General features: G+C 38.2%; 1 protein-coding gene across 1 annotated transcript in view; it reads left to right on the top strand.

The window, feature by feature from the left end:
- LOC145984076 (putative inactive tyrosine-protein kinase Wsck) overlaps positions 1-27,588 on the top strand; it is a 181,029-nt gene that overhangs the window by 130,160 nt on the left and 23,281 nt on the right. Inside the window, exons 10-12 of the mRNA XM_083117466.1 lie at positions 854-967; positions 9,765-9,952; positions 15,423-15,524. Of these exons, the coding sequence (XP_082973592.1) occupies positions 854-967; positions 9,765-9,952; positions 15,423-15,524 (404 nt within the window). The remainder of the gene's footprint in view (positions 1-853; positions 968-9,764; positions 9,953-15,422; positions 15,525-27,588) is intronic.

Raw genomic sequence — 27,588 nt, 5'->3', positions numbered from 1 at the left:
AAATATACTTTTATTGCTGGATTAATTAGTTTCTGAATGTTAAAAAACTGTCCATGATTGCATTTAAAATTTGAGCTGATTAGGAAGCAGCCCTAGACATGCAATACACTTGCATCTCACAAGTTTACACATTGAAATGTGATAATGAAGCCTGGTAAATAGTTATTTCAACATATCACTAAAAGCTTGGGCTTTTCTGTTTTTCTTCACATCTTAACTTTCTCCACGGTTCCACAGTAATGCAAACACAATTTTATAAGCCATGAAAATCTTCAGGGGATCACAAGCATTCTGGATTTTCTGTATTTGTATTATCTTACATTCAGCTAACAACTAAGTTGCGCAAACTTCTGAAAAATAATATTTTCGATTTTACATTTTTCTAAATTTTTTCTTTTGATTTTCTTTTAAATCCTGCCAGAGTCACTGGATCACAAACTCACTGTAGGTTTAAAGGTTTTATGAAATTTATGTTCTAATTTCTTAGTTCTGTAACCTGAAGAACTCACTATGTTATGTAGAATATTATAACATTTGAATTTGTCATTTTACAGTTACGAAGAAATAAAATGGAATCAGTTAAATATTGCTATCAGAATTGAATCAAAAATTATTATGGAATGTATTGGATTTAGTTTATTTTTGCTGTATTACACCACTAGTTCAAACTAATTTTATATTACTGAAGTATACAGATATAAATAGAAGTTTCTAAAATACCATTGCTGACTAAAGAGAAAGTAATATCAACTCATCCTTAATATTTCCATTAGTATTACTTTCTGTGCATGTAACATTCTGTATGGCCATTTTGTATGGCACATTAATCTAAATTGTTCTTTCTATTTCTTAGATTATGAACTATCAGAGACTGAGAAGAGGGCTATGTTATTGGATTTAGATGTTCTTATACGCACAGGGAAGAACATCAATGTAGTGAGTCTCATTGGGACCTGTGAAAATCCAGGTGAGTTTTATTCTGTGTGTAGAATTGTTAACATTTTTTACATATATGAAAGTTTTATTGTACAGGGTGCGGCAGAACCAACTAAGCAGTTTTAAGGAGCAATAAAAAGTAAATCTGGATATATGGAGAAAAAATGTATTTGTTTTCTAAATTAGTACAATATACCATTTTACATTCATTTAGTTTTGAAAATAATGTCCTCAAGATGGCGGCCGTCCGCATGAATACATTGTTGTAGACGATCCCTGAAGTTTCGAGCAGCTCTTGCACACATATCACGGGGTATGGCATTCACTTCGTCAATAATCCGCTCTTTTAACTCTGGTAGGGTGTGAGGGCGGCTTTTGAAAACCTTTTCCTTCAGATATCCCCAAAGAAAGTAGTCACAAATGGTCAAATCTGGTGACTGCGCAGGCCACCGGGCATCACCCCTTCAAAGAGACGAGGCGTCCCGGAAACATTTCTCTCAAAACATCAAGTGAAATTCGAGCTGTGTGAGCAGTAGCTCCATCCTGTTGGAACCACAAGTCCCCCAGTCCATGTTCTTCAACAATCTCGTCCATTCTGGGTTGCAGGAAATTTTGCAACATTAAAACATAACGTGTGGAATTCACTGTCACTGTCACTCCTTCCTCCGCAAAAAAGTAAGGGCTTACCACGCCAAATTGTGATATGGCACACCACACTGTCACTTTAGGAGAATGTTGCGGTCTTTCATGAATAATGCGGGGATTATGTTCAGCCCAGTAGCGAAAGTTTTGCTTATTCACGCACCCACAAAGATGAAAATGTGCCTCGTCACTACTGAAAAAAGCTGCATTCGGAGGGATCTGAGCAAGCATTTGCTCACACAGATTTTTACGGTTGGCGTAGTCTGCTGGGCGTAATTCTTGAGCAATCATTATTTTGAAAGGATGGAACTTCAAATCGCAGTGCAGAATCCTTCTCAAACTGTGGTCTGCAATCCCCAATGCAACAGCATGTCGTCGAGCAGAACGTTGCGGCGATTGTTGAACTGCTGTTCTCACCTGCTGCACATTTTCTGGCGTTCTGATGGATCTGCGTCGGCCATGTGTATCTCTTCTTAGTGTGCTACCAGTTTCCTCCAACTGCCGAACCCACGACCGAATTGTGTTTGCATTAGGAACGGCATTGTTGCGTGGAATGTTGAACTGGCGCCGAAAAGCTCGTTGTGTAGCGATCACAGATCTGTTGTTTTCATAATACGCGCGAACGGCAAAACCACGATGTGCACCGGTCCAGACCATCTTAGCTACTGAAATGGGGTCAACGCCTGAACAAAGGCAGACCACATGCAACTGCCTACCCCCAACACAGCTCCCGCGGTAATCGATAGAAACTGCTTAGTCGGTTCTGCCGCACCCTGTATATCTGAAACAATCATGTTTATTGTCTCCTAGGATAGGTCCATAGATCCAAGTCTCTGTGCTTTGTCAAACAGGTGGTTTAATCATTAGAAGTTTTAGATGAATGTGCATTTGAACTGAAAACTGAATTCCAGGTACAGTGAAATCACAATTATATGTTTCGTATATATATTCAATTACACGCCCAAAGTTCAAATTTATACATAATTACGCAAAATTTCTTAACACCGTCATTTCTATTTTTTTCCAAAGTTGCGGCACGATTATTACATATCTTCATACAGTGGTCTTTTGTCATGCTACCCTCAAAAATTGGCCCATCCAGCGTCCATAGGGCCAACACTAGAAGCAAAATTCCTTAATTACTAGGGCTGTATCGGTATCGGTGAGTATCGGTTGATTTTCTTTTACCGATACCAAAGATTTTCAGTGGCTACAAGAGTAGGCAAAGGGAACAGCTCGTCTCAACATTTGTCCTTTTTAAAAGTTCGTTCAACCTTCCTTGTGACAGATTGGGAGACCAGCACAGGAAGTTCCATAGATTTTCCTAGAAACACTGGATAAAACGTTCGTAGCACACTATGCATGCACACTATGACCTGCGCAATCAGAAGGCAGGGCAATCCAGACATACGCGAACCCCAGAGTCCTGGGGTACGAAGCATTGTTCCGGGAGATGCACGGTCCTAGACCGATCACAATTGTACTGGGGGACCGGGTTCCAATCCCGGTTTGGAAAGTTCAGGAATACTGTTCAGCACAGGTCAGATGAAAAGACGTTGGCCGTGGGGCAGCAAACACAGGGTAGTCCATGGAGAGCCACTCCAAGTAGCGTTTCCAAGCCCCAAAATATGCGTTGTACAATGGCAGACACTGGGGGGGGGGGGGTATTTATGATAGGCCCCCGAAAGTTCACAGCAAACGCCATTGCATATTTCCAGCACACATCGTATGGCGACACATTTCGTATGCTGGTTGCATGCGAAAACGGAAGGTGTACTGTGCCATTGCATACAGTATGCAAGGTGCCCGGGGGCTGCGACGCCTCGATCACTCCAAGAAGGGGAACACTAAACATGGCCACTGGTAGGATGAAACTGTTCACAGGTGGCCTGGCAGGTTGCTGATCCACAGGGGTGGGGTCTCAACACATTTGGGTCGTTGACTGTACCCGGAAAGTTCCAATATGTCGTGAAGTACACTGCCTGGCCTTACAGAGCAAAAGGGACGATGTACATGAAAAATGCTCATGCTTCTTCTTAAGGGGGTTAAAGTCGTGGGGTGGGGGTGGGGGGTTGCTCTGTAAGATGAAATTTCTTCTGATGTTTCTGACAATGTTCCGATCCTGGGATGTCACTTGGGATAGGATTTTCGTTTCTGCTACGCTGGTCCCAATTGGTGATAGATAATAGGAACAGGGGCGGAGACGACCAAAAGGGGATAGGTCTTTCTGATCGCCATGATTATCGAAGATGCATAACAGCAGCAGGGGCGTCTTGAGGTGAAAATCCCTGGCGATTTCAGCTCTCACACCGGTGACATACACTGCTGAAATCCAAAGGAGGCTGGTGAGCTCCAAAGCCTTCAGGAATGCGTTCTTCTTCCGGCCTTGAAAAAGTCGCTGGACTACTTTCGAAATTCCTTGAACTCGTGAAATTTCCGAACAGGGTAGGAAACAGGTAGGACATTGGAAAGACTACATTGCTCTCAGTCAATCAATATTTAAAATACATAAAAAATGTATAAAGTAATCGTCTTTTATAGGCAAGTGAAAATCATGAGTAGAGATAAATAAACAAAAAACTAAACTGCCCAATAAGTGATATAAATTATAAAACAAAATTTGAATGAAGGCTAAATAAAATAAAAGGCGGAAAATATAGTTTGACGCCTTAACCCTGGAACACCATTAAAATGAAAATATGACTTCATCAAAAGTAATATATAGCCCCTGGCTTCTCCCAAAATATAGAATAATATGCAAAATAAACTGAAGTTATGACATGGCACTAAATGCCCTTTGTTGGCACATGATCAATATACAGTAAAATAAACTAAAATATCTAGGATTAAATATTGATAAATATATAAAAGTAATATGTTGATATTATAAAATATATCCCCTGGTATCAGAAAAGTAACCCGACAAAATCCATTAATATCATGTCAGAAAAGTCAAAGCATATTAAAAAAATAAGGAACTGACGAAAAAATAATAATTAACCCAAAATTTGGTAACGTCACAACTGTTAAAACGGACCTAGCCACAAGTAGATTCGGGATCATTAAGAGAGTAGATGACATGGCTCCAATGAAGTTAGGATCATTAGTTACGAAAGATACATAATAAAATGGATGAATAAATCAAGGCAACATAGTTACGCACTGTTAACGCTCACTAGTCAAGGTTGGTTTGCACCTGCATACGCCTGACATATAGCATAAATAAACGGTTAATATGAAGTTCCAAATTAGTAATAGGATAAATGTAAATTCAAAACTGAAACTAAACTGTGTTATTGATTTAGAAAACATTTCTTGGCTATCTGTGAAGTAATTTACGGTTCTGAGAATAAAGGAAAAAAAATATAAGGCATTGCTTTAAACAGAAAAGAGGAAAAAACTGCTCTACGTCATGCTATAGCCCGCCGTGTATTTTCTTTGTCACTTAGCATAAATGCTCGCCGCGTACCCATGACAACTGTAGACGTCTAAATCTAGTCTTTTGAGTTTTTAGCCTAATAAGGTAAACAAAAAAACTACTCTTTATGGTCGCCTTGGTAAAAAATAGAAACGGAGCCGTAAATGAAACATCATGACGTCGGGCTGGGAGAAAAGGTATAGGATTTGGCATGGGCAGTCACAATTAGCCTTGTTGATGTTGTGCGACGATTTCCTCACCCCTACAAATAACCTGGGAATCACGTTCCTTTCGTATGATATTACTTCAACCAAAGTCTATGACGTGTGGGAGATTAAAATATAAACACAATTACTCGCTATTACCTACTTTACAAAGATTAACACGAAATTAATCTGTAAGAAGTAATTAATTTCATTCGGGAAACTTTTGAAAATTCTGAAGGAATGAGGAAAAAATCGCATAAATAAGTGCCCTTGAAGAGGCTCTTATTAACACCTCGGTTGGAGGCTAGCAATTTCAGTGTCGAAGCTACCTGAGTGTAAAGTTCATCTACAACAAATTCCGCATCCATTCCGACACTTGACGAAAAGAAAGGTGTCATCAAATTCACTCTCTCGGAGACTGAAATAGGATATGTTTCTTCCGCTAACTCGAATCTGGAGTAGAAACTGTGCACCAAAGTGGCCTCGATGATGATAACTGCGAGGGAAGTGCAATTCAGCATAAAACATGAACTCGAGGAGTCTAGCTAAAGACATCTTTCAACTCTGCTGGAGGTTTAATCTCAGTCGGGGGGAAAGAGGGGGAAGGGGGGAAAGTTATGTGGCGGCCGTTCTGGATGGGCGGAGCTCCCGTGAGTGATGACAATAACAGGAACGTGTTCTTTCTCTGCGAGGAACACGACGATAGAAACTTAGGACTGGTAACGAGGGAGGCGGAGCCAAGGAGCAAATTGGAAGACAAAGAGAGTACCTTTCATGAACTTTTGGTTCTTGATGTACCTGGATTTCCTCGAGATAAAAGGGGAGGGAAATAAAAAGGGGGAGAAGTTTGCTCGCCGCCCCAAGCTGCTACGAACTCGGTTGCATAACTGCTAGGGGAGTGCGTGGAAAAAGCAGCTTGATTATATGTCATCATAAAACATGTTTTGAATGAAAGGGACAATTGGTTCAGAGTGGGGCTGGGGGTCGTCAGTTCGAGACACATCTACGTTCTGTATTTTCACCGTAACTCCTTTAACTTTCTTTACTTTAACAGGATTAGTTTGAACAGAGCGAGATGAGGTGTTAACATCTAACTTTAATTAATTAAGAGTTTGACATGCAACATTAAATGTATCTAGACGGACGGGGGGAATTTCAAGTGGGAAAATTTCATTTGGCGTACCTGCTTCGTCATAAAAGGGATCTTGAAAGGTAAAAACTGATGCAAGATTTCGACATGTAACGGGTTGGTTGGGACCACTGTGCCAAGAGTCGCTATCCGACTTGGATATATTTAAAAATTGTACACTTGAAGACATATTTACTCGTTCCATTTCCCTTGGGCAATTATTTTCCAAAACTTTTAACTTTTATCGCTATTTAGTGATTTAGTGATTTGCGATGCAATTAAGTAACCACACGAAATCTGCTGAATAACGCTAAAGAGTGTTTATTTAAACATTAAGGAATGCCATAACTTGAAGCGAAATTGTGATATTTATCTTTTAAAATTGAAATAATATATATAAAAATACACATGAAGTTTAAGGTATTTAAAATTCAAAGCTAGAAAATGCAAAAGGAGGAATATTAAGCTATCCTTTAATAAATAGCTGAGAGAGACAATATATATGGATAATAACAAAAGAAAATCTCGTTAATATGTGAAATACTCCACGCCTTGAATACCGCTTACGTTTCGTTCTACTTTTCATTACAAGTTGGCTTACGCCTAACTATGGTGTTTTAACAAACTAAAAGTCATGCAGACTAAGTCATTCTTATGTCATTGCGCTACAATGACAGTGTCATTCCTCTTGCTATGGGTACCTCTGTGTACACGATTAATTCGTAGGAGAAGACATAATTAACCTTAAAACTAATGGAAGGGAGCGTCACACTTACTATCTTTAGTAGCGGACATCATTGCTCCTCTATTCCTTAAAACACTTGCGCACTCTTTTATATTTCACTACCGGTATTTCTGCGCGTACAACTAAAAACACCTATTACTATTCCTTAGCTAGAACATTGAATCAACGAGCGGGTTATACTCTAAACGAATGGTAGCATCACTCTGACTACTTACGCCAGCGTATAGTAGCGGACATATAATTGCTACTCAATTCCTAGAAATATAATTAGCGTTTCGTTTTTTCACATATTAACTTTACTTTAGTAAAAAAAATAAAAAATCCTTAAATAAGGTAAAATATAAATGCACTGCGACTGACTCATGTAATCTCTCCACTATCTCCTTATCAATTCGCACTCCAATTATTAGTACCAAGGCTCCCATCTTCGGGGCGAGGAGATTTCAGTCATTTTAATTATGAGTGCGTCGACCACTGAACCTTGTGCATTTCAAAACTATACGTGATAAAATTAAATATCCTCCTTGCGATAATCTTTAACAGTTTAAACTTAAAACACATAAACACAACTGGCGTTACTTTTCAGATCATTAACAAGTTACGGTCTGTTTATAAATAAAAATAAAATTGAAACTTTAAAGGACTTTAATTAATTAAAAACACAATTGACTTCAGCAATACTCTCTGCTGTGACCCACTAAGTACACACACCATGGTGTGATGTGATTGAGTCGTATCGTTTATAGCCAAACTATCATAAGTCACGCACCAAATTCATGTAAAAAAATACCAAATTGTATTTCAAGAGACTACTGCAAGGACAAGGGTCATCAAAATCAAATTCCACTTTCAAAATTTAGATAAAATCCTGTGAATTGATGAAAATTTCCCAGGTGGTAGTTCTGTCATAGCCATCAGGGCCTGACCAAAGGTACCGGGTTCGAGTGAACAACGGTGTTACTAAGAGCGAAATTACAAGGGCTTGTCAGTAGATGTGCCCGGGCTGGCCAAATTCTGGGCAGAATATGACACTCGAATGTCCGACATCGAACCTTCCGGTGCGCAGAATGACGGACGTACCTTATGCCACATCGCACCGACACAGGAGAAACCGCTACGAAGCAAGGGCGCAGAGCTGTTGCCTCATTGCCTGTGGCTACCAAAATAAACATTCTATTTTTGTTTCCTCCGCATTGTAATGTGCTTTAATGCAGCGGGTGATTAGCCTATTGGGTGGGTGTGGTGGGAAAGGACTCTGAATTAAAGCCGAGTATCGACATTAACCATCATTAACATTAAAACTGCGTGCTACGCAGCTTGCCCCAAAAATAAAAATTCGCGGAGAAAAACAATTCTGACATGTCACTATTTAACAAATTTCAATTTTCATTTATTTCGAATGATATAAATGAAAAATTACGCAACTCCAACACGTAGCGATGCCTATCCTTTCAATTTTCGTTTATTTCAAATTATATAAACGAGAAAAAAAAATCCGAAACTCCACTACGATGTCTATCCTTTTAATTTTCATGTCTGTTTAAGAAAACAAGCCATGACGCTTTTCATTTCCAAAAGAAAATGAAAAGGCCCGCATCAATCCACCACGTAGCGTTCCAACATGAACGCGGGGATCTTAGATAGGGATGTAACTTGCCCCTTCCGATTAGTACTATTGATGGTAGAGACAGCCCTGAACGGGCAGGTACAAATATCTAACTATTCATTAAAATAAACTCATGATTCGGTTTAGACTGAAGTGATCAATGCGAATGGCAGATAAGGGTGTAGACTAAACCCTGTTCGGTTTAGAAATAAGACCAGTAGCTCCTGCTTCTCCGATGATTCCAGATTCAAAAGATCTCGTGTCGCTCTCATGCGCACCTATTTAAGCCCTCGCTTGGCCTCTCGTCACCTCTCGCCAAAGGCCAGTGTTCTTACCATTTCCTGTGAAAGGCTTACCCTACCCATTTCTGAGCAGGAGCTGACAAGGTCTGCCAGGGTCAATATTTCTTAATCGAATTGGTATGCTACGAAATAGCAAGCTCCTTATTTTTGCAGATTTTTTTGCATTCCGGATCACTGTGCAGTGGTGGCAAATGAATAACAAATGTTAAGACCACACTGGGTCTTTGGCCTGTGGGGACAGTCATTTTAAAAAATTCCTCTATTTTCAAGGAACGTTTAAAATTCTGAAAAATTATATATGTTTAGTTTTCTTTCTAGGACAGTCAAGTGAAGACTTGCAAGGTCTACTTTCGCTGTTGTCTAGATATCTGTGATAAGAAATAGGCTTGCGGTGCCATGATACTATCAGCCACAGATAGATTCATTTGAATGCACTAGAAGGAATTCTAGACAGATGTCTTTTTTTCAAAATTTGGAAAATCATAATGATTTGTCATAAAGAGAGGAATTTTCGAAAAACAATTTTGCTGTCTTAGGGTAGGGCAAAGTCCCATTGTGGATGTAATACTTGTATTTGTTTGAATACCTAACTTATGAGATATTTGGGTTATCTTTATCAGGGTGTTTGATTTAAGTTTTGCACTATTTTGAAAAGGTTCACTTAATTTAAGTCTGATTGATTAGGGTAAAATAGTAGTGTATTCTAGAGAAAAAGTTTTTATTTTTCATTGTAATTTTATATCTGTTTATAAGTAATATAATATTTTTTCTTCTCCACAGATACACTCTATGCTGTACTAGAATATCACCCTGTTACTTTGAAAGATACTTTGATTGAAAGTCGTGCCTTGGATCATCATATTAATCAGAGGGAAAAAATACATCGTTTTTGTACACTCTCGGAAAAGCATCTCTTGGATGTTGCTTTAGGTATAGCAAGAGGAATGGCATATTTAAGTTTAAGAAAGGTATGCATAGTCTTAATTTTTTATTTTTGACATTTGGTGTTATTTTTTTTACATGTGTAAACATTTAACCTTGAACAGGTTTCAAATGAAACCACGAAATTATGCACTTCCAGATGGTGGGTTTCAAACGAAATCACCATCATATGGCAGCGATTAGCATGTCATTTCTTGAAAACTACAGACGATAATTCAGTTCTGTCTTTTGACATAGTGGAATAACAAAATAATATATTAATTGTTACTATTTTTAACAAATTTGTTTTGAAAATGTCATTTTTCTCCTCCAAAAATTATGACACGTAACTTATGAATGGGTTTTACTTTTCAGCCACCACTTTTGTTGATATGTTTCACTTTTACATGTAATAATGAAAACAAAACAAAAACAAAAAAAGATTTTTTTCACAACATGTGATAAGCAGATGATGTTCAGTTTTCAAAATTACCCAAAAATTATGATTTTCTGAAATTAGTTGCACATTTTCAGTCCTCTTTTGTCATGCATTCCTGCAAATTTGATCCATCCAACAGCCATAGGGCCGACAGTACTACAGATTTTGTAGAATGTTTTTCCGTAAGATGCCAACACTGGGTGAAAGGCAATAAAAGATTAGGGGCAACAAAAAATAGGTGGTGAAAGAAGATAGGGAACAACAAAGGATGGGGATATGATTAATGATGAGAGGCAATGCAGGATGTAGGTGTTAAGTGAAATACATCTTACCAGTGTGCTACAGGGGTTGATTTAAGGAATCTAGAGGTGAGCCTTGGGATAAAAAAAAATATGAGGCATTTTCAACACACATGGCAAAAGAATGATGGCAACATTGAGTGGGAAGGGGTGAACAATCAGTCTGGTCAACCAATCAGAACCACTATCTTCTCCTTTCCAGCGAGCAAAGAAACTTTATAAATAAATGCTCTTTAAGCTCAAATGGGCATTTTGCTGTGTATTATTTAGCACCATATTAAATGTGTATCTTTACCATAAAATATTCCTGCTACCTCTGCCCTCCTCACTTATTTTTCATGGAGAGTCACTGTGGAAAGGTTGTAGTCAGGGGGAAGCAGGTGTGACATGTGCATGGGATATAGAAAGATGGCGGCCATGAGAGAAAAAAATTGGCAAACTACTAATCTTAAAAGCTTGGTGCAAGGCTGGATTAAAGGGGCATGACAGCCAGCACCCTCCCCTCCAAATTTTGTGTGGAGGTGCAGGAGTGTTATCACATTCCCAGGGAGAGGAGGAGGTTGCAGTGAGCAAGTGCCTTGGGTGCTTGAAAGGCTTTAGAGGATGGATAGGGATTACTGAGGATCGGAGAAATATAGTTCTGTTTTGGTAGAGTGAATTCCTCAAATCTTATGCCCATTCTTGACATAATTCCTATATGATTGGAGAGAAATTGTACTGGCTAGTTGCAAGGGTGGGTTGTGTGATTGTAGGAGTGACAGCTCTCCCTTCAGGGAGTGCAGGGGGTGACTGTCTACCTTCAAATACATTTTTATATTTTTTCAGGTATTGATTAATAAATAATTTGCACAGTTCACGTTTCTGTGCATTGTACACATTAAGGTGATTAAATTTTCCTTTATCTGGTCTCCTTCTCTCCCTCCCCTCCCTCCCTCCCTCCCCCTCCCTCCCTCCACTAAACATATTTCCATTTGATCATAATGTATACTCCTCACTCTGTGACCAAGAACACTGTGTGACTCCACCGGGTATCAAATCCAGGAATGAGACTGAATGGGAAGGTACCAGATATTCATGAACCGGAACATCGTAAAAAAGGTAAAGTGCTCCCCTGTGCATAGCACCACGCCATGAAGGCGTATAGGGGGTGTGGGGGTAACGCCCCACACTTTCTTGATCCCGGTCGTGAGTGGGGGTGATGTGATCAGCATCACGCCCCTGACCGCCTTTACCCCCCAGGGTTTCCCCCAGGTACCCATGTTATTCGACGCTGGGTGGGCGCCGGGGCCGCTTCCATCGTTAGAAAAGTTCCCGGATTTGAACCGGCCGGGGATCGAACCCGGGACCTTTAGCATGGTAGTCAGACGCGTTACCGACTGAGCCACCGCGGCCACCGGAACATCGTTCCAGTCCATTTTGAGTGCTCAATCTGATCTAGAATGCCAGAGTCTCATGCTGAAACTCTTGTTAATCCATAATTTTGTCACGTCGTGGGGTGAGACAGAGGCACACAGGGGCGAGTACCTGTGTGGTGGGGATCATCGGCCGGTCACTCTACCTAGCTTATCCATATACGGAGTTCACGGGAAGAGTAGCAGACATACCTTTCTCTGATATGCCTACAGACTAGCCTTGCCTATTTTAGTGCAAAAAGTTATAAAGCTAGTGACTTCATTATAACAACAAAAAAGACGGGAAAAGCGTAAGTGCGAGAGGTATTCCTTAATGGAAGGACAAAAGAGATGGGAGTGTCTGTGTCTGTGTGTGGGGAATACTTACATTAAATATTATTATCCCAGACGTCGCTTTCTACTGTGGTGGCAGGAGTGCCTTCATACGCACGACTGCTCCCGATATTCTTAGTCCTTAATCTTAGAGGGTAAACCTTTAGTCTAGTACCTTAACAACAGTCACTGTGGACTCAGATGATACTGAAAATCATGGGAGATAACAGATAAAGCAAATCGTTGGATTTTATAGTTTAATAAGCAATGAAACAAATAAAGAATAAAAATAAGATGTGATACAAGGATCATGACCTACAAGCTTTTAAGGCGTAATGATGATTACAATATTATTACATTGACCCCTGGGGGTTTTTGTGTTCATTACATTTTAAGACACCATGCTAACAGATATGAATCCTTCAGTTTCTATAGTGTAAACAACAACAACAGGGCAGGTGTACAAATATGGCCCTTCTGACATTAGTTCACTTGATCCAAACATAGCTCTCCTAATAACGGACGTGTGTCATTATACCAACGAATTTACTAATTATAATCCTAGCAAATTCTGGGTGTATGTGTTAGTGTAATTGATGGTGTATGTAAGTGGTGTAATGTATGGGCAGAGAGTGTGCCATACTTGGAATATAGGGGAGTTTATCCCCTGGAGGAGTAAGTTAGTTACCATACTAAGTATTCATTAAATAGTTACAAAAGATCATTCTTACCTTCGTAAGAAGGGTAAGGGTCTATTACCACTGAAGAATCTCAGCAATCGTCTCTGGTGAGGGTGTCGATGAGGGTAACAGACTGAACTGAAATGCTTTGAACATGACGTTTTAAAGTCAGATTATCAGCAAGTGGGAGGTTCCTTATTCTGTGCAGTGCTCGCCCACGGGTCAAAAGGAGGGAGGATAGTGGCGGAATGGAGGGCAGAACCACAAAAAGGAACAAAGGGGGATTTATGCCATATGTGCGTTGGTGATGCCATATCCTATGCTTGATAACAAGGTTCCTGTTGTGCCCTATGTGCCTACGCCGGCGAGTTATCACTCTAGCAGGAAATCGGCGGAACCAAAGGGGTATCTGTTTCGTCTGACTTATATATTGGGGCGGTTAGACATCAACTAACCTTCAACCTTCCCAGTATGGTGCTGGCAAATAATGCCTTCATTCAAAGTTCGTATTACCACATGTGCACAGGCAGGGATCTAACAGGGGTCCCATTATGATCACGATTCAGTTCCAGAGTTCTTATGAATTAAATATGGCATGCTCAAATCTAAGTTGTAGGCCGTGAAAGAAAAATCTACCTAGGGAGCGTACAGGGTGATCACTGCCAGAGAGGACTCAGTTTGCATTTTAAATAAAAATAAAAAAAGAAATGTCCAAATTTGTGGAGGTGACAATTTCAGAAATAAATTTCCTCGCATTTTCAGTTACACAAGTCTTCTTATCACTTGTGTATGAGGAAAGATGTCATGAAGATGTATTTGATTGATTGATTGCTGTTTCTGCTAACAAACAAAACGTAGTGTTAGTTGAAAGTAACAAAATATACTAAAAAACATAACAACATGCCATATGAGTAGGTACATGCAAATTTAGTTTTTGACGAAAACATGAAATGTGAAGTAACACATTGTAATCTTAATTTTTCATGTTTTTCAAAGGTGTGAGGTGCATTTTGTTACCACGTTTTGTCGTGAAATGAACCGCAAAATGCAAAATGAACTGTTAAACCCAAAATTTAGGGTTTATTTACCGAAACGACATCTTCTGAGGTCTGAATTATCCTGTGAGTTACACCAATCACAGGAAATTGATTAATTCTGCTGTAAATATTTGAGATGCAAAAATGGATTCCTTTACACAGGAATAAACTTAATACTCTGATAACTATATAAATGACCTATTAGAAGTGAAATGTTAATTTTGTGTAATAAGTGAAGTTTTTAAATCAAATTTAATGTTTTATTTACCATTATAACTCTGAAATTCAATTTCTTTGTACCACTTTTGAGCCCAAAGTCTTGATGTGGCTTTACATGTGAGATACCAGTTCATCTCTTACCAATATTTTTCATTGCAAAATTACAGTTGAACTTCTATGAAAAAATTCAAGAAGTATTTAATGTTAAATGATACAATCCCCAGTGTTTCAAATTTGGTTAATTACTCATTGACATGGAGTTTGTAGTTACGTCATGTAAAAAGTGACAGAGTGTAATATGAAGATGAATTATGCAAAGAGCAACTTCATGTTTTGTCATCCCACTTTGATTGTAACTCTTGGTTACTCTTCTGAAGATACTGCTTTGAGAAAAGTGAAACATCAAGCCTTTATATCTTTCTTCCTTGGTACAGGTAAAAATATTTTGCACTAAACATGTATTTGAAGGGCTCTGGTGTAAAACATGGTAAGTGAATTTTTGGTCACTCTTGAGTTACAAAGTAAAATGTGCCATCCTTCCATTTTCGAGTGAAATTGCCATGTCATTTTCATTGACTCACTCAGTGAAGCCTTCTGAAATTTGTAAACACAACATGAAAACAATTTATGTACAGTATAGATTCTAATAACCTTTTGTCTTAATGAACTCAGAAATGACCGAAATGTCACTTATAATGTTTTACACCCGAGCCCTTCATTTCACAATACACAAAATCTGGTGTAAATACAATTTTTGTATCATGAGCAAAGTTACTGTTGCATAACTTTTGAAAAACACTGCATTCCATGTAGCCTACTGGTGATTTTGGCAGGAGTGTTCCCAGGTATATTGGAACCCTAAAATTATGTTATTGGTCCAGAATCATGGATACAAATGGAGCCACTTGAAAATAAATAGCTTGGAGTTTTGTCTGAAGAACTATATAACAGTGGGACTCAATTATCCTGACCACATGGCATCAAACAACAATCTCAAAACACTTGTGTTCACATGTTTATCATGTGGTTTTAAAATCTTATAGTTCTTCATAAATAAAAATCATAATTTTAGTGTATTCCTTCATATTCTAAAAGGATTTTTTTCTTTTATTATTACAGATTGTTCACAAGCAGCTGGCAGCAAGAAATATTTTAATGGCAGATGGAACAGTTCCAAAAATTTCTGGTTATGGACTAGCTTCATATAACAAAATAAGAGAGGTAAATTACAAAAAAAGAAATGCACCAAGGGATCACTATCATACTTTTCACCATTTCTTCTTCCTCACTGTCTCTGTTACACAGAAGCTTTCTGTTCAAAAGTTTTCAGTTATTTGTTATACAAGTTATATTTTTGAAAAAAAAAAGTTCTGCAGTGAAACCTCTATTTTATGTTTTTCAGGGGACAAAGGTGGTGAAATTTTTTTTTTAGAATTTTGCTCAATTGAGACCATGAAGATTTGAGTTTATATTGCAGGAAAATGTAAAATCTGAAAACGTAAAATGGAGTTCCACTGTATATTTTTTAACCTTTCACCACCTGAACCACTTTACACATAAACCTCTGGTGCGAGCCAAAAAGAAAAATACAATTATTTATTATAGTGAGTGGGGGTGTTTTTCCCATCTGAAAAGCATCATGCTCTTGTGGGAAGTGAAATTTTGGAATCCTTTCCCTTCACATAAGAAGATGGAAAAAAAATTAAATTTTGCATAAAAATTCCTGTTTTTCTGAGCCACTGTGGTCCTCATGATAAACCAAATAGAATATAAAAATTGTAAAATACAGTAATGTTACATGTTGTCTACAATCATGCATTTATGTGGATAATTCTTTGATATTTAATTTTTCCCAAAGGGCCATCAACCAATGAAGAGGGACTTTTCAACCTTACATATTTTGATTCATTTTAAATTTGGCATACTGAAAGGCCACTTGAGGTAGGAAAATATGCAAAATTGTAGATCCATATATATTTTGTATTTCTGAAATTACATTGTTGCAAACTATGCAATTTTGACCATTTTTTCAAACATCTTTTTAACTTTAATTGTAATATTTCGGCAATCATGGCACCTGTAGAAGTGATTCAGACATCGTTGGAAAGGTCTTTAAGGGCTCTTTCACACAAGATATAGCATGCCTATGTTAGGGTAAGAAAACAATTAAAGGTGGAGTAAAGGCAATTTTGTTAGCCATTTTCTCAAGAAACTGATCTTTTAATTATTTTCAAAAAATTATGTCATACATACACTATTACTGAATAACTGTATAAAATTTAAAAATGGGAACCCAATGGGATCTAGAGTTATGTTAGAATTAGGTTAGATTAGTAGGGAGGGTAAAGTAGGCTAGGTAATGCATGATAACATATTTTGGTAGACAAATTGCTAATAATCAAAGGTAAAAGTCTTAACAGAAATGAAATACAATATTGTGTGACATACGTGATTGATTGATTTAGTTTAGTTTAAAGTGGGATCCAAACTACTAGATGCCTCCACCAGGTATCAAACCTGGGACCCCTTAATTACAAAGTGACGACGCAACCAGTATGCCATCAGAGAGGCCCATTAAATTTCATGAATCTGATGTTTAAATTGTAATGATAGAATCACCACATGATCCTTTTTTCTTATTAGTTTTTATGAATGTTCAAGATCATTTTTTGCTTAGGGACAGTAATACTCTTTCAATGCAGTTTCCAATATAACATGTTGTATGGCTGACCCACGTGACTGTGGAAGTCAGCTTGCAGAAGGCAGTTAATTTTAAAATCTTGTGCCTTCAAGGGGGATGGAAAATTCCAGTTTACTTCCTTTTTTTCCAATCGCCTATATATAAGGGAACTGGTTGAGTAATGGAGGTTGGCATTCTTATGTTTTTTGGGTGAGAGGGAAGACCTTGGAAGTCTCTCTTGGTGCTGGAGTGGCTGTGGCTGGTCCTAGGGCTAGCGCTCACGGATCAACAATTTTTTTCATGGAAACACATAGATAAGTCCACACAATTTTTGATTCATTTGGCGACAAGTCAATGTTTAATTTTCAGAGGATATTATTATTTTTTTTTTCTATGAGAAACATCGTTCGAGCCATTGAAATGGAGCGATTTCATAATCGGTATCTGAGTGAATGAAGGGACATGTTTATTTTCAAGTATAACTCTACCTGTTGGTGAAGAGCCAAGTCCTTTGTTGCGCAAAGCTATTAGTTAAAAATTGTAAATTCAACACTGTCAAGGGGTCTGTTTTTCCTTTAATTTGGGAATAAAGAGACATTGGCTGGGGGCAAAAGAATCAAAACCGTTTTCAGAATTTCATGAATAACACATAATTAGTTGTCATTTCATACAAGTTTAGTATCTTTTTCCTTGGCAATTTTTTTTCCAAACAAGAGAAGGAGGGAATTAGAGAAACATGTCATGCATGCAAGTGTCAAGCTTGAATACATTTTGAACTAGTACTGCTTGTCTAGTTAGCATACAAACCACTCCTTTATGTATTTCAGATAGAGTATTTCATTAATTGGATCATGCCATTTTTTTATGTGGGGGGGTTATTATTATTTTTTAAATTTTTTGTTTATATTTAGTCACTAAATAAATAGTCTTTTGATACATTCTTAAACTGAATGTCTGGGCTATCATTCAGAAAAATAACTTGAGTTTTTCCAATGTCAATGGTAAAGAATATAACATGATTTGCCTGGTAGTTATTCAGTGTATTTTAATTTCATCGAACCATTGGTTTGTTAGTTTTTAAAGTGTAATGCAAACAATTGACCTGGAAAAGTAACGTGAAAACACGAGTCGAGCCAAGGTAGGTTACTCTCTTTAGAAGGCAAGTAAAGCATTACAAAATTCCCACTTATTAGAAATACAGGGTGATTAAAAAGTCCAGTCCTCTAGGTAACTCCATTATTAGTGCACATAGCGAAAAATGTGAAGAGGAGAAATTTGTTGGAAATAGATGAGTTCCAATCTAAAGTGCTTGAATTTTCAATCTATCATGCACCGTTCAGACTGTACACTGGTACATGCCTCAGTGGTGCCGAAAATGCCACATGCTTGGCCCTGAATATGGCATGGCATTGCAATACCATACAGTACAGGGTAAATTAAGAATTGATGACAATAATTACAGGCAAAGTAAACAAGTATAAAAAAGCGAATGTGTGTTGTGTGCAGTGGCACAGTGTGAAGTGCTTATATTTTGCATCCTGATTCTTATTTATGCATTCTTAGCCTTTTCTAGCAGTCTGTGGGGAAAGGAGGGGTATGCACATCACATGTTCGTATTTTTAGTACTTCTTTATTTTGCTTGTAATTATTGTCATCAATTCTTATTTTACTTTGTACTGTATGGTATTGTTATGGCATGAAGTATTCCGGGCCAAGCATGTGGCATTTTTGGCTACCAATGGGGCTTGTACCATGTTGAAAATTCAAGCACTTTAGATTGAAACTCACTTATTTCCATCAACTTTCTCCTCTTTCCATTTTTCGCTATGTGCAATAGAAATGGAGTTTTCTATGGGACTGGACTTTTGAATCACCCTGTATTTCTAATAACTGAGAATTTAAACATCAGATTCATATATGTTAATTCAAACAATATTGTATTTCATTTCCGGTAATTCCTAATATTCTTTTGAATATTAGGAATTTGTCTATCAAAATACGTTATCATGCATTACCTAACCTACTCTACCCTTCCTAACCTAACCTAAATCTTATATAACTCGAGATCCCATTGGCATCCTATTTTTAAATTTTGAACAGTTATTGAGTAATAGTGTATGTATCACATATATTTTTTTGGAAAATAAAAGACTTGTGAAAATGGCTATCAACATTTTCTTTACACCACCTTTAATTGTTTTCTTACCCCGACATAGGCATGCTATAACTTGTGTGAAAGAGCCCTTCAAGACCTTTCCAACAATGTCTGAATCACTTCTATAGGTGCCATGATTACAATTCAAAGTTAAAAGATGTTTGAAAAAAATGGTCAAAATTGCATAGTTTGCAACACTGTAATTTTGGAAATACAAAATATATGGATCTACAACTTTGAATATTTTCCTACCTCAAGTTGCCCTTTCAGTATGCCAAATTTAAAATGAATCAAAAAATGTAAGGTTGAAGATCTAGTTGATATCACATGGAATGTCCCTAAAGAGTGGTGTTTCATGATGTTCTGGGAACATCAATTTTTTGGTGTGTATTGCATAATACATATTAATAATATTATTTAACCATAAACTGTGCAACAGTTTTCAAGCAGACTTTTCTTGATTGTAGATTTATAGTATTGCTACTTCCTAGAATTTTACTACTCACTGGGGGTGGGCACACAAAGGCTCACAGAAGAGGAATTTTTGTGTAAAATTCGCTTCTTTTCTAAATGTGCTTGTTGGAGGATGGGAAATGAAAATTTCAATATCTGCGAAAGTCCAAGCCCACCATCCCCTTACCTTGTACAATTTTTGTGCATATCTGCACATTGGAAAGCCCACGCTTTAAAATTCAAAAACATCTTTGCTCACCTTTTTTGTGCACACAAGCAGTTCTCATATTACATTATAATTTAAATATATCATATCTTCATAAATGATAACAAAATTGAAATACTGTGTAAACAGTAGGCTTTGAGAAATGTCATGAACATTAATCATGTGACACCTGGACATACATGGTCTCCTAACAGAAAGGATTTACATGTACTATGATTAGGGGTGCATATTTGCATGCCCCCCCCCCCTGGGAAAATTCATAATTTTTTCACTTGATTGGGAATCTTCTTTCAAAGTCTTGTTCTGTATATAAATGCATATTTGAGGCAGTGGCAGCTGGTAGTCTGGCTCTATGGGTGTGTACTTCAGCCTCGCACCCACAAGAAGTGTTATTACCTCTCTCAAATACACTCACCCTTTTTTGCATACATAGTCAATATATATATATATATATAAATGCTCAATATATTTACAACCCAAGTTACGACCACCTTTCACTGGTAATGAGCCTATGGCAGAGTTGTATTTAATGAAAAGTTTTAAAATATGAATTTTTTACAAATTTCAAATTCCTCGGTGATTTTTCCATCATGCACTACCTAACCTCACGAAACCTAACCTAAATCTAACATAACTCTGGATCTGAGTGGAATCCCATTTTTAATTGATTGTGCAATAGTACACAAAGCACTGAAAATAAGTGCACAAAAGACCCAAACACTGTACAAGCAAGCTAACAAAAACAACTGACAAAAACACGTAGGCTTGGCAATGTTGTAATGGGAGAGGGTGTTACTCCTACAGCTTTTACTTTGCAACTGAGGTTGTTCACACTCATCGACTATTGGTGGACAGATAGAGCTATGAAGCAAAAAGTAGGTCAGGCACCAGTTGGGCCCATGATCAGTATAATACAGTTAAGCCCCAGATTTACATCTGAAGAAATCCATTTTGCAGTTATGCGCAGATAGGTAATTTGCTCAAATAAGTTCACGGTTCATTTTTCCATGCAGTTTTTGTTCACGATCGATTTCGCCACCTGTCTAGTAACTTTGTCAGGCATGTACTGTCTGACCGTGGGTGGTGTGGTTCCTTTTTCTCCTGCTTGCATTGCTACCTCCCATTTGGGGTGTAAATCCTTTACAACTATATCTCAAGGGTTGTGTGTTCTTTTCTGAAATTGTGAATCAAAACCGTAAGGATCTTCCAATGGAGACAGCAAGCATATTGTATACTATAATTTCCTTCACAATAGAGAGTCATATTAACTTTGTCCTTTTCTATTTATGTATATCAATTTTTATACTATGTATGTATCTATATCACTTTCTTTTTATGCAGTTATATGTCCACAATCTTCAGCATATTCAATAATGTCCAATATTCGTCTAACCACGTTATCAATTTTATTTCACTTCGCGAATTATTCATATCCATTGATCCTTTCTTCTCCGGATGGACCTTTCTCTATGTACTGATGGACTGTACTTCCTTCCTTCAATGGAATGGACTGGACTTCCTTTCTTCAATGGAATGGACTGGTATGAACACAGATCCTTTGGATTACTTATTGACAAGTCCTTGAATATAATGTTCCTGACTCCACTTAATTCCGAAGGCTGTAATCTGTATTTAGGTCTATTTTGACCTCTTTCATATTCTGCATCACAATAAAGTCCTAATATGTCTACGAGCAAAACTGGCAGTGTTACTTTCAATTCTCATCAAGGTTATGGATTCACCTAATCTTTGGCATCTGGGTTCCAGTAACTAACTTTCCCAACCCTTGGGGCCTTGGCTGGAACGTGCCACCAACTATACTTCCTATCGACCACAAGTGTAAAGTCGGTGCAATGGCTGGAATGCGCAGCCGAGTCGGTGCAGTGATTGTGATGCTCAACCAAAGTGCTGTGGTGCTGTGACTGGAATGCGCGTCCACTGATGTAAGCCAAAAATTTCCACAAGGGGTTTGTAAATACCTTAACCTTTTGTGTCCCAAGCATCTCGATCGAGATACCCAAATGTAACCATCACGGTCCCAAGCATCTTGATCGAGACGTAGTCGTAGTTTTTACGTTATAACTTTTCTATTTTTGGCTAGAATTTTGATTTTTTTTTTATATATTGTTCCTAACACATGTATTTAACAGAAATGTTTTTTTGCATTTTTTTTTGTCTTCACGAAAATGGAGGGGGAAAGGTGGGAAAAGGTACTTCTCTTTTGCGTCTCTTTTCAAGGTCAAATTTTTGCCGACAAAGGAAGACCGGCTTTGTTGTTCTAAAGCAATGCTTTTCACTCCCTCCTGTTAACTGCATTCGAAGGAAGCTTGTTTATCAGTATCCGATGTCAAAATGAAAGTTTTCCGTGAGGGCGCAAGCAGGGGGTGGGGGGAGGTGGAGGGGGAAGACTGGTTGTTGAATCTGCGTTGTGAGAATGGAATTTCGAAGCGCGCTGAAGGAAACCTTTGTTTTTTTTAGCACAAGTGTCCACAAGTTGCAACAGAGGTTACCCTGCATTGTCTAAAAATAGAATTTCAAGCAGCTGCAAGAATTGGCACTCATTTTTCACTGCGTTCTAGCTTTTCGTCCGTGAATGTTGTGCATTTTGTGCCCAAGTGCGAGCTAAAATAATTTCGAAGTACCGCTGCATTTTGAAGCTTGAATCCTTTTGGGGGTACAACTCAAGTTACATTGGTCATATGATAATAATGCAAATATTTTTGTGTTCCTTACATGTTAGCGATCATTTCCATGAGCATGTCGACAATATCATGTAATTTTTTCTTGAGGGGAGGGTGGGGGAACCAAATTTTTTTCCCGAAATTTTGGAATTTTGAGAGTTAGCCCCCTCCCCACCACCACATATATGCCGAATTTGCATAAATTTCATATAGTCTGAATCTCTGGTTCATTCCGCATACAACGGTATATCACTCATCTCTCTAGGGCAATTAGTCTCCGATCTACACTCATTTAATTGAAACTCTGCATTTTGCTCAAAATCGGCTTGGGCATCAAGGGGGTTACATGTGAAAATGGCCTTGGGCTCCAAAAGGTTAACAGATCGAAATCTATTACTAGACTCAAATTTATATCAACCTTTCAGCTTCACATAGTTTAATATAGTATATTTAAATTATAACATTCACATATGCATCTATTATTATATTCATTATTTCTTTTTTATTTAGTAATCATTACTACTTATTACTTTCCTTTGGTTTTATAAGCATGAATAGTAATTTTAACTTTTCAGCCTAGTGCTGCCATCTATATTTGACTTCTACAAACTTTATATCCATATGGCTTTCTGGGTACGTAACAGCATTCACGGTGGAACTAGTTGATGCGGACCTTTTACTTTCTGATCCTTCATCATGAGTTTGGTACTTCCTCCTTCTGCCACACATCGGGATATTGGCACTGTAGGTTCCCGGTCTTGTACTCTTCATCCATGGGAAGGTGTTCGCTTTCACTTGCATGCACAGGCAGACATTTTCACAGCGGTTTGTGGTTCGTGCTTGGTTTTTTTAGGTTGGTGTGCAGAAATATTGGTTGGGTGGGTACATATATTTCTTATGGCAGAAAGCCAGGTTTTATTGAGGACCCAACGGTTGGTGTTGAGGTTGGTGGTAGTGCTCAGTGTTGGGGGGGTCTGCTATCTGGAAACTGTGCCTAGTCATAACTTTTTGCATTTTTGTTTTGGTTAGGTCCGGGTGTCAGGCGAGGCTGATCCATTTTTCTTTCTTCTTTCTATTCTGGTTGCGTGGCTGGATTATTTTTCTTTTAGTTGCATCTAGGAGGTGGAGGAGTTCCTGCCGGTTGTACCCATTCTTGATGCCTAGGGAGATGATGCAGTTGAATTCAATCTGCAGGTCTTCAGGTTCCAAGGTAGGGTTGATGGATCTGAAAATAGTTGACCCAGATTTTTGTTTATTTTTATTTATTTATTTTTTTGCCATGAGGAGTGGCCAGAAAGTTTGTGATTTTATTGTTATCCAGAGTTGGGATTCCTGTATACGTTGGTCTTGAAATTTTTATTCTTCCTGCTTAGGGTGAGATCCAGGTAGTTAAGTATGTTGTCTTTTTCCTCCTCTGGTATGAAGTGGATGTTTGGGTGGGCCTAGTTAAACAGTCGTATAGCTTCCTGTAATTGTTTGTGGTTTTTGTAGAGAAGGATGGAGTCATGAGCATACCGTTTGTAGCCAATTCCGGAGAAGAGGGCTGAGGACAGGACGTTGGTTTCTATTGAATTCATGACTATGTTTGAGAGGACAGCGGACACGGGGTTTCCCATGGCAAGGCCTTCTTCTTGATAAAAGTATTGGTCTTCAAACTGTAGGGCAGACGTTTCTAGATTTACATTCCAAAATCGCTTCTTTTCCCTCATCAAACACTGAACTTTCCCAGTCTAAATAAAACAGTGTGTTATATTGTCCTGCATTTTATATTTTCTACTTGTTCTTTTCCTTTCTGACATTCTCCTGAAGAATGTATATTTGAGATCCCATAGAAATCCTTGCGTTTCCTGATTTATCAGGTCATTGTGCATGAAATGTCGTATTTGGTAGTGAAACTTCAAGAAACAATAACTCTGTGGAAAGGAAATTTTATTAATCAAAATAGGCACCATTTGATGCTGTACACTTCTCCCAACAAGATACTAGTGCATTAATGCCCTTTCATAGAAGTTCAACATTCTGGACTGAAGAAATTCCTTAAAGGCGTTTTTGACAGCTGCTTCATTGGTGAATTTTTTTTCCCCACCAAATAATTGTCCAAATGCTTAAAAGAGTGCTAGTCAGTTGGCAAGAGATCTGTGAGTATGGTGGATGTGGAAGAGTATCACAGTTCAAACTGTGCAGTGTTTGCACTGTTGTTCTTGCCACATGGGGCCTCGCTTTGTCATGAAGCACAAAACCTTCATTTCTGTTGACCAAGCTAGGCTGCTTAACTTATAATTTTTTATGCATTTCAACCAGCTGGCAGGGTGGCGACAGACCTGGAAAAGTCAGGGAATTTCATCTTCATTGACTTTTTTTTATATTTTTTTTTTATTAGAGATATCGTTATGGAACTCTGCACGGGAACAGGAAATCTCGTTCGTAAGTTTCGGCCTCAACTTTTAGGCCCCTTTTATGCACAACACAACCATGGCCCCAGAAACCAGTGATGGCAGGAGGAGAGGGAGAGAGAGAGAGAAATTTCTCTTGCCCGGGCTTCTCGGCGGAATTTTAAATTCGAACACTCCTTGGAGTAAAATTGTTATAACTCGGGCACTATGAGAGAAATCTACTTCGGATAACTTTTGTTTTGCAGCTAAAACATCAGCGCATGCAACCGTGTACAATTCAGAACACGGGACCGACGAAGGGGGGCTGGGGGGGGGGGCATGTCCCCCGAATTTCAATGGGAAAAACATAAAAATTTGGAGTTTGCCCCTTCTTCCCCCGCTATTTTGGGGAGAGGGTGCGAACTTTAGTATTCTTTTCAAATAATGGACATTTCTCAAGTGAATGAAACATGTTTCATGTTCTTGGGTGCCATACAAGTTGAATAATAAGCCAAAATGTGATTTGTTTAACGAAAAATAGGTAATTTGCATTTTTGGAGGTAAATTTTTATAACTCCGGCACTATGGGAGCAATCTACTTCGGATAAGTTTTGTTTTTCAGATAAAACATCATAGCATGCAACCGTGTGTAATTCAGAACACCCAACCGAGGAAGCATTGAATTTCAATGAAAAAAATTTAAAAAATCTGGAGTTTGCCTCCTCTTCTCCTGCTATTTTAGGGAGAAGGCGCAAACCTTAGTATTCTCTTCAAAGAATGGATGTTTCCAAAGAGATTGAAACATGTTTCATGTTCCTGGGTGCCACAAAAGTTGAATAATGAGCCAAAATGTGAAACTCGGTTAGGAAATGTGGCATGGATATATTGCTGAGAAGGGGGAGGTTGGTCATCAATATGAATTTCCCAGACTTGCTCCAGACCTGTGTCAGAGTTTCCACCCAAACATGAAGGTCCAAAAAGCACATTCATTTCGTAATCAGTACCATGATACCGTCACGTACTCTGAGTGCGTGGGATCGAACCAAGAACCTTAACCATTGAGGGGGGTGATGTAGCTCGCTTAATCATTCATCCTCATTTGAGCACTCGCCCTTCAAGGTAAGCCTAATGGTAATGGACGAGAGGTACTAACTACACACTTGGAAATGGCAAAACACAAACTTTTGGATTTATACCTTCAAGTCTAGATCAACATGGTTGGAAGTAACAATACCTGTCTGTCTGATGATACAATTCCCCGCTGATAGCTGTTCATATCGAAACGTGTTCGATCGCTCAATATCCTCAGTTCCTTCTTGTTCGGCGATTCCAGGCAAAAGACCCCACACCACACGTTGCTCTCTGTTTTGTTCTCTTTCCTCCTTCCCTGGTCGTTGCCCTGAAATACCAGCTGATCAGCACCTTAACTCCAATAGACCAGGAAGGATTTGTAAATTACTGATGTGACATTCTTTGAATGCCTGAGAGAGCAACGGCTGGTGACAGGGGGATACCCCCTCTGGAAAAAATTTCCAGAATTGAAATTTATATTTAAGGTATCCATGTTGATCTATCCTTATAAATCGAAGTTTTTATTAAAAACATAGAAAAAATAAAAATGTAATAAAACCATATTTTCCCGCCAAAACTGAAAAGAAAAAAATAATGATAACGGAATAGTAATTGTGTAAATTCTTGGCGATACTTCAGACGCGAGAACTGGCCATAGGCATAAATGTACTGTCTGGTGTAACTGGCCGTAAGAAAAACAAATAACAAGCTTGCATCTTTGCTTAGTAAAAAAAAAAATAATAGCACAGTGCTTAACTTGCACTTTGATACTCGCTCACATAATCATGCATGGAATGAGCGTACCGTCAATTTTGTAATGGCTGCGGAAGATTGACATGTGATGATCACTGACATAACATATTAAAGGTGTGGCCAACCAACAATGATGGCTGCTTATGACCTGAGGTCGCCAAAAGTGGGCGTGAACACACGTCTGCGTTAGTAGTCAACACAAGTGGACTCATACGACACATATTTTCACTTGAGTTAAAAAGTACCGTAAATTCGTGGATACACAACGTAGTGTTTGTGTGTGTGTATAATAAATATATTTCCACTTTGGTTCTTCTTGTTTTATATTGTGATGGACACACATTCACTGGAAGTGTTTGGAGTTGTGTCATGATAGTTCAGTGGATTGTTATGACTCTCGGCACTATTGGAATTACGGATGTAAGTATGAATTAATATTTGGAATCCACGAAGCACACATGTACACTTGGGGAAAACATGCCGTCGAGTTACTGTAAGATTTCCCTTTGGAGGTTGATGCACTTAGCAATTTTGCTTCAATGTTTTCTTTAAAGCTGGTAAGAAAACGAACGACAAGGGCATGTGTTAAAAGCACTGTTGATTAGTATTGTTCGGTGTACTTAATGATGAATAAACGACTTTTAAATATTTGCACATGGTACACTCCCGTGCAATTGTTGCACAACTGGTTGCACACAGATTTTCATTTCAATGTTTCTTTCAAGGAACTAAGTAAGAAACGGTCGACAAAATTGTAGACACTGGCGAAACACGATTTTGTCATGCAGCATATTCACTTAAACCATGTAAAATTGCACCGTTGATAAGCATAGTTTGTGCATTTATGGAAAAGTGAATGAGACATGGGACGTTGAAACTCACTGAGTACACTCC

Source organism: Lepisma saccharinum, chromosome 2 (genome assembly GCF_977018435.1).
Source record: "Lepisma saccharinum chromosome 2, izLepSacc3.1, whole genome shotgun sequence".
In the NCBI taxonomy this organism is placed as follows: Eukaryota; Metazoa; Arthropoda; class Insecta; order Zygentoma; family Lepismatidae; genus Lepisma; species Lepisma saccharinum.
The sequence above is the reverse complement of the archived record's forward strand: the minus strand, read 5'-3'. Positions and strand labels throughout refer to the sequence as shown.